The 8,768-nt window shown below is 35.9% G+C and overlaps 1 protein-coding gene across 1 annotated transcript; it reads right to left on the bottom strand.

Moving 5' to 3' along the window:
* Window positions 1-965: 965 nt before the first annotated feature.
* LOC103437501 (bifunctional riboflavin biosynthesis protein RIBA 1, chloroplastic-like) lies at window positions 966-6,844 on the bottom strand (the record flags this gene model as incomplete). Its single annotated transcript, NM_001294058.1, is given in 8 exon segments — window positions 966-1,007; window positions 1,235-1,551; window positions 2,154-2,450; window positions 3,927-4,056; window positions 4,525-4,847; window positions 5,227-5,442; window positions 5,569-5,905; window positions 6,748-6,844. Coding segments are annotated over 7 exon segments (1,620 nt in total). The 5' UTR covers window positions 6,798-6,844.
* Between the last annotated feature and the right edge of the window lie 1,924 nt (window positions 6,845-8,768).

Here is an 8,768-nt window from a genome sequence, read left to right as displayed (position 1 = left end):
ATTATTGAGATTATATAAAGATAAGAAATCAAGAGACTTATTCATTTAGCGACATGTGACACTCAAAATATATCCGGAAACCTTATTTTAATATGGTAGTTTAATTCAATTAACCAATTAAATTAAAGAACAAACTTAAAAAATAAATTATTGAGGGGCTAAAAAAGAGCTCATTCGGTTGGAAATGATATATAAATATGGTATGACACTATTCATTAGAAACTAATTTTTTGCAGGGTTATAACTTTGACGGGGGCTAAACATAGCCCCTTCGGTTGGAGATGGCCTAAGTACCCAAATTCTAGTTCCATTGTACCAACTTATCCAAATGAGACCACAGCTTTGTCCAAGGTTGTCGAATACCTATGCTCTGATACCATTTTGTCATGCCCCGAACACGAGATCGGCAAAAAAAATTCTGTACAATGAAAGCTGGGTTTGATCCAACGTTATTTCTCATTGCTAATCTAATATATAATCGAAAGATTGTGTCGTAATTCGTTTTTATGCTAAATAAATAAGAAATAAATCGCATAAAAGCTTATTTTAGTCGAGTTATTGCGAAAAAAAACATAAATCACAAGATCAAACTAGAACGTTGAAATGAAAAGAAAACTAGAACGAACCACTTTGAAAATGGTTCGTAGTGATATGGGGCTCTTGAGTCTAAAACCGATTCCTTGGGCTGAATTTGTAGTATGATTATTGCACCGAAACTTTGATTTGGGATGTTACGTCAATTGAGAATCATGCTATGCTAGATGTAGCAAAGCAATAAGATTAAGAGACGATGGAGATCAATTTTGGCAAATGTAAATTCATCTAAACTATATGGAGAAGAGAGAGAGCTTGGGCTCGGAACACAATGAACAAAAGAAGAAAGCACTACCTACCATTAGCAGTTACTAGGAAATTATTAAAAACTCTCTGTATGACCATTTAAGGGGTGAATAACAAACATTTCATATACGATCAAGTCCGACAAAACTTTAATAATAAACATTCAACTTGATGCTTCTATTTGTATTTGGAAATAAAAACACATTAATAAGGTGTGGCAACGACGAAAGTTGCAACATGTCAACAACAAAAAATCCACTCACGTTGATGTTACCAATGCGAGAGATGTCGCATACAACAGAATGCATGTAAGTTTCTCCCGTGATCTTGACGAGAGAAATAACAACGTAGGAAAGAATGTGATAGCCATGAATATTATCTCAGCATCAGAGAATCAGCTACCCACCTGAATCCCCGGTTGAGGAGCTGAAACCGACATTTTTTTCACGTCCCGGGGACACCATTAGATTCGTTGTCAATTTTCGAACTACTTTCATCGATTGTGCCGTTTACATGACCATTACTTTTTGAACCGTAGATGTGCCCCATTTTTGCCCGTTTAGTCTCCAAGTATTTCTGGTTCTCCATAGTTATTGGTGCCAACAATGGGACTCTGCCAGCAATGGCCAAACCATAACCCTTGAGACCAATATATTTTGCAGGATTGTTCGTCATCAGCTTCATTGTTCGAACACCTAGATCTCGTAGTATCTGCGAAAGAATTTAGTCATGAATTTAGATATCAAGACAATCCACCTTACACTATGGGAGATTGTTTCAAGAAACAAGCCTAGGAAAATCTATATGCAAATCTGCCTTAAAAGCATTAGTGTAACAATTATAAATATCAACATATAGTCACAAGAAAGTAATTCAAATAACAATTTGATAACAGTAACCAACTCAAAAGACCTGAAGCAGAAGATTCCCAGCCCCGACGCCAAAACGTTTCCAACATGGTGATGAGAAAGGAACTAGAATGTGATGAAAAAACTACACAGTATTTTATGGATTCACATCTAAATCAAAGTAATTATAGATTTAATGTTCTAGACACTATATAAGGCAATTAAATCCATTGTCCATAAATGAATCCCGATCCTTTGTAGATCCCCAACAACTAGCAAAATTTATTACAATGGGATCGAATCAATTCTGCAATCCGGTCAGCCAAGAAAGGGACAATTTTCTAGTGAATGAAAGGCTCATGTAAGCAACAATTTTAACAATATGTCAATACATCTACAAGAAAAGATATGCAATGCTGAAAATGATGACACAGATGATATGATTTACTGCTAAGAAACCAGTACCTGTGCACCTATGCCATACTCGCGAGAATCAACAGGTAATCCCAGCTCCTCATTGGCTTCAACAGTGTCACGCCCAGCATCCTGCAGTGTATAAGCTCGGAGCTTGTGACCCAAACCAATTCCTCTACCTTCATGTCCACGGAGATACACCAAAACACCCCTACCAGCTGCTTCAATTTGCTTCATTGCAAGTGCAAGCTGGTTTCCACAGTCACATCTGGCTGACCCAAATATGTCACCAGTGAGGCACTCAGAGTGTACCCTCACAAGTATTTCTTGCCCGTCAGCAATTTCACCCTGTACATTTTAAAATCCTGCAAATAGTTACTTACAGGAATAAACATTGATCAACCAAAGAATATTGTTTTACTTTTCATCCAACCCTCACAATTTAGTGTATCTCCCAACTAGTTATATGAAATTGTGATACAGAATACAACCACGCTATGGAAAGATAGTAGGACAAAAATTGTTGTGATATGAATTTATGTAGGAAGGGAGAGAAATTGATGCAGTAGAAAGGAGAGAAAAGAAGATGGGAAAGATGTTGAACAGAAGGATAATGAGAGGCAATTAGGGGGTATGACAACCTGTTTCTTTATTATCACACCAATATGCCAAAGTCTGAAATCCTATTACAATGAGGGCTTTCAGTGAAGGCAATCCCATGAAAACAAAGTACCTTACATGTCCTCATAAAGTATTGAGATAACATGATAAATAAAACCCTAAACTATTAGAAAAACAGGTAGATAAACAGCTACCCACAATTCTAATTCCACAAAATAAAACATTAAATAAAATAAACATAATTTCAAAGCTCTTCCTTATCCCTCAATAAATAAAAACTATATTCTTAAATCCATCATCAAATAGTCTGAAAAGAAACTTAGGATACAGAAACAAGCTAAACATAATTAGGTGGTAGATGGTGGAGGATAGACAATTGCACATCCAGCTAGAAAACTGTGGAGTCTTGAGCAGGAAGACGTAAGTGCAATCTCCCATAGAAAAATATAACCTAAGATTACCTTCCTCTAACTTAGCTTTCAAGTTTCAACCCTTCTGGCAGATCCTTCATTGGATAAAGATAATATCCCTGAAGGGTTCCAGGAGCTGTCAATAAAGAAAACTATAACAGGTATCTATAAGCTAGTTGAATAAAGATAATTACATGACAACAAATGATTCCTTGTAGCATAAAAAACTTTGATCATTGAACAGTTGTAATATCTCAAGTTCATTTGCTCACAACGGATGACTGTTCATGACAAGACACTGCCAATAATATGAAGCAAAGACTTAAAAGCATGAGGTGCAAGCCTCATGATTAATTGATATAAACTTTTCACGTTTAGGGGTATTATCCTAGAGCCACTTGTCGATAATCGATATATCATCTCAAGGGCCTTTCATGTCATCTCTGTCATTTTTCTGAAGTTTTCTTGCTAGATTCATATCTGAGGACTCCCAAATAAGTGATTCCATAAATTCATCCTAAGAAATCAAGTACACAACATCTGGTATATATACTAAAAAAATGAGCTCTAAGAAGTGAGCAAAAATAATATCTACAAAAATAATCGCAGGTAACTAAGTCAACCAAACACCCACAAAGTAGAATGCTAACACCAGGAGAATTCTACAGAACAAAGATGGCAAAACAATCCACTAAGGGAAGAATTCCAACCAACGGCTATTTATGACGGGTGTCGGATAATGAAGGTTAGATAGTTTTAAGGGGAGAATACTCTATGTCAATGATTTGCTTACTTTAACCATAGCAATGTGCTCAATCCCATCGAGCAATGATTTATAACAGTAGGCTTCAAATGGCCCCCACATTGTGGGTATGCGTGCAACTCCAGCCCTCTCCACCAACTTATCTCTTTTCCTTCTATATCTGAAAGTTACAATTCACAGACATCGTAATTCGAATTTCTTACACTAAATCTGAAGAACATGACAAAAATCAACATTTAATATTTACTTGTCCTAACAGAAGTATACCAAGAAGTAACAATAACATTAATTCATTACTTCACAAAAAAGTTAGCCTTTTGAAGAAAAGGAAAGAAAAGAGGGCAAGGTTTTTGGACAGCCCTTAAACCATTCTTAGCTGAATGAAAGAAATAGAAGTTATAATTATTTAAAGTATATATAAGCTGTCAAATAAACATTCTTCACTCACTCATAGATGCTAACTTGAGGATTGCAGAATGACCCAAAAAAATATGTAATAACCTTTATTCAGTTAATGAAACAGTTGTGTGTAGTCATCTTTGAACTAGTCAAGTATTAAGGATTTATTTGGTAACTACAGCTAGTACACTTTGAACTCATAATGTCCAGACACAATCATTCAGAGTACCTTATCAAATCAGCAATGGAAACAATTTTCAAGTTTTCTGCCCTTGCAAATTCAAGAAGCTTTGGTAACCTAGCCATAGAACCGTCATCATCCACAATTTCACATAAAACTGCTACTGGATCCAGCCCAGCCAACATAGCAAGATCAACTGAAGCTTCAGTGTGACCGGCTCTTTTTAGAACTCCTCCCTCTCTGTACTTTAGGGGAAAGATATGTCCTGGGCGGTTGAAATCTTCAGGTGTTGAATCTCTTGATGCAAGAGCCAAGACTGTTGCAGCTCTATCACGAGCAGAAACACCAGTTGTCGTACCACGTTTTGCATCCTATGGAGTCCAATACATTGGGGTCATCTACATAAGAGTTAATATAATTCACAAAACAGGTATATAATCAATAAAGTAATAGTTTACACTTTTACTACCCAATCCTAAGACAAAGACAAGGTTGGCAATACCAATTCTAGTCAGCTCCACTGTCCCTAAAAAATATTGAGTCAAAATCCAGCTACGTATATACAATATCCTTTTCACTCTTTCCCCAGCCATTGAGAGATCCAACAACCTCGGATGCAGTTACTGACCAGAATTGTAAAATACATGGAACAAGAAACCTGTGATCCTGATAAGGTCATTGTTCCTCTCCTAATCGCACATCTCAATATGCATAATTGGGTTTAATTTAATGGAAAGTTTAACTACATACCACTGAGACAGTGAATGCCGTACAAAGTTTTTCTTCATTCTGTGTCACCATAAGTGGAAGTTGCAACCTCTCCAAGTCTTCTCCTTTCATGCTCACACAAACAATCCCAGTTCCGTGCTTGACAATAAATGCCATAGCTTCTGGTGTTGCCAAGGAAGCTGCCATTATAAGATCTCCCTCATTTTCTCTATCTTCATCATCTACAACGATAACCATCTGCAATATTTTCTCGAATTAATGATCTGCTATATTATCCACCTCCAGAAAAATTAAGCACAAGAAAAAAAAAGAGTAAATTTATTCCTTAATTTTCCAACAGAAATAAATGCGAAAATGGCCAACCTTGCCTTGACGTATATCTTCAATGGCCTCTGGAATGGAAGAAAATCCATGTATAGGGTGATCTAGATCACCTTCATCATTTTCAGAAGAGAACCCACTAAACGTTGGGGTTGTTTCTGCTGAAACTGTTCCGAAACCTAATGCATCAGGTTGTATTTCACTCCCAGTTGGGTTGCCATTTGGGTAAGACAGGAGACCATCTTCTCCCAGCAAAGCTCTTGCCTTAATTGATCCCTTGGAATGAAAGAACAATTTCCATGATACACTCGGTGTGACAAAACCGGATAATCGCCCATTTGCTGCAAGCGAAGTCCCAGGATATAGAATAGTGTGCCCTCTGAAGATAAAATTAATTAGACATGTATACATAAACCAAGGGGGAAGGGTCTACAATTTCAGAACGAACCTAGCATAGGAGAAGAGTTTCTCAATTGTGCAAACAGCATTTTTGATAAACCGTGTTTACCTGCTAACCTTAAATCACATATAAATTTATTAATTAGGTCATAAAACCCATAGTTCTTAACCAAAATCGTTGAGGGGTAAGTATAGTTTACCCTCACTTTCATATATTTCTATTCTTTTACCCTCTAGAAAATAGATCTTTCTTATCCATCCCGAACTCAGACACTTGTCTTTTTTATAGTTTACCTTCATTATCATACTTGCTATTCTAATTACACTCCAGAAATCTTCACTGACAGCTAGTTTTTCAGCGTTTCGACTCAAATTAACCAGTTGGCCCAATTACAAAAGTTATTCCACACGACCTTCTCTACGTACCTACGCATTTTATTAGGCCGCTAATCAACACTTGAGCGCCCAGATTTCAAATCTGGGACCGAAAGATAAATGGAAAATTTTAGGGGGTGCATGGATAAAAAAATGTTCATAATAGTGGGGTTTTAATATTTCCCTAAATTCTAAATCCCAATTCAGGGTTACAAAACTAAGAATTTCTGAACTAAACAATGAATTTCCAATTTCCATTAAGCACCTTGATCAGTGTAATGTCAATTCATCTCTCCCATATGAAGATTTGAACATTAAACAGACATTACATACAATGCCCCTATTCTGAAACACGAAAAACCTCCATAATCTTCATCAATTTCAGGATTCACATTTCAGATCACTGTAATTATTCAAATCAAATTACGAAGAGAGAGAGAGGCTTACGGAGAAGGGGAAAGAGCCGTTGAGGAGCAATAGGGGTTGATGGAAGCCATTGGAAGCCTGGAGGTGGAGCTGCTGCTTTCAGGTTTTCAGCTCAGCTGTGTTCCGTGAGAGAGAGAGAGAGAGAAAGGGCGAGAGAAAGAGAAAGAGAAGTCAGAGACTTTGAGGTGGTTGCGCCGGTCGGTTAACGAAAGCCACCGCAAAGCAATTGCAGAGAAACGAAACGGAATGATTCAATTCAACGATGCATATCCGGTATTTTCAACAACAACAAAAAGACGGTTCATATCCAGTGGACATTCAATATGACGTCAGCCTTATCCCGCCACCATAGTTTGTGTTAGGAAAGGCACCTTCGTTTTCGTTTTGCCAAAAAAAAAAAAAACCAAAGAATAATACTTCGTTATTCAAAGGATTTAATAAGAATCTTACTTAAAATTGTTTGTTGACGATCTATAGAATTTTGTATTTATAATTATAATCGTTTATATTATAAATTATTTTATAAAGATTATATTTTGCAGAAAAAAATTAATTAAAACTAAAGTTGTTTAATCATCGAACTGTATAAAAACAGGTGAACGAAATTGGTAAAAGTATTACGAACCGTCTTTGTATTTGTTACAATAGATTGACTAAACAACTTTAGTTTTAATTCATATTTTACCGAGATGATCTTTATTGAGCGATTTATAATATGAACGGTTTTAATCATAAGCAAACATTTATAATTCGAACATGAAGAGTTTTGAGTAAAAGTTACTACATATCTGTAAGTAGCCAAGCATGTTCAAAAACAAAAGCATGCATACAAGGTTATATTAGAATATTCCAAAAAAGAAAAGTTCAAATTATTTCTACATTGAACTTAAATTTTAAATGTGAATTGTCTTTTACTCTATTGCATAATTACCATCAAGTGGAAACAGAGTGTTGTATTGATTCAATGGTGCTATCATCATAACAGGTGACCTATCATCATGATCTATGTCAAGGTTTTCTTGGTCCATACGAGTGTTCATGTTATGATGTTCTATTTGATTATGTTCAATGAAGCACCCAATGATCGTGGAGGGATAGGATTCTTAAACTTTTAGAAACAGATCAAACAAAATGCCTGAATTTGTCCACTTTGGTGAGCATGATGTTTTACTAAAGTTTCAATAGGAAAAACAATTGGCTGGTCCTAATGGACATTAGAAGAATTTTAGCTATAGCACACCCTTTCCATTGGTGTGGCTTTAAGATGAAAGAGCACTGACAGTAGCCATCATGCAGCCACTGAATAAGAATCCATGTCCCATGTAAACATCTCCATTGTAACAAACGCCACTATTTCTACAATCAAGTCCTCCAAAGACAAACTTGCAATCAAGTCCTACAATTTCATAGTATACTTCCCTCCATCTTCCATCGGTAGTGTTGTTGAACAACCTGGGCAAAATTATAAATTAAAAATAATAAAAACTTGTAAGATAATATCACTTAATCATACTAAATTTAAAATAGTATAAAAACAACTAAATCTACCTCTATAAGAACTTCATAGTTCATATCTAAATAAATCACTTAAGATCCGATTGTTAAATCATCTTCTGCACTTCTTTCTTTCTGTCAAAAAAGTTAACAACGCAACAAAACCACAAATAAACATCATAATTTACTTAAAAAGCAACGAAAAATTAAATTTTTAGTCAGAATGAAAAAATAAAAGGAAAATGATTATAGCGAAAACGGAATAGTTATGCCTCTCTGTGCATCCTCCTCAATGCCAAACCTTTTTGTACTCAACACTTTTCACTGCAGAACAACGATCCATCGTACGAATTAACAAAAAATTGCATGCAGAGGAGACCCAGGCGAGATCTGAAAATATACATTCAGATTGTAGAAGATATGAACTCAAAGTGGGAAAAAACTCAAACCTGATCTGATACAAAGAGAGGAGAGAGAGGGGGAGAGAGAGACCATGATGCATGCAGTGTTGGCGATGGTGGGTAACTGATCGAAATATGGAAATGATG

Source organism: Malus domestica, chromosome 01, assembly GCF_042453785.1.
Source record: "Malus domestica chromosome 01, GDT2T_hap1".
Lineage (NCBI taxonomy): Eukaryota > Viridiplantae > Streptophyta > Magnoliopsida > Rosales > Rosaceae > Malus > Malus domestica.
Note: the sequence above shows the minus strand (reverse complement) of the source record. Positions and strands in the feature narration are given on the sequence as shown.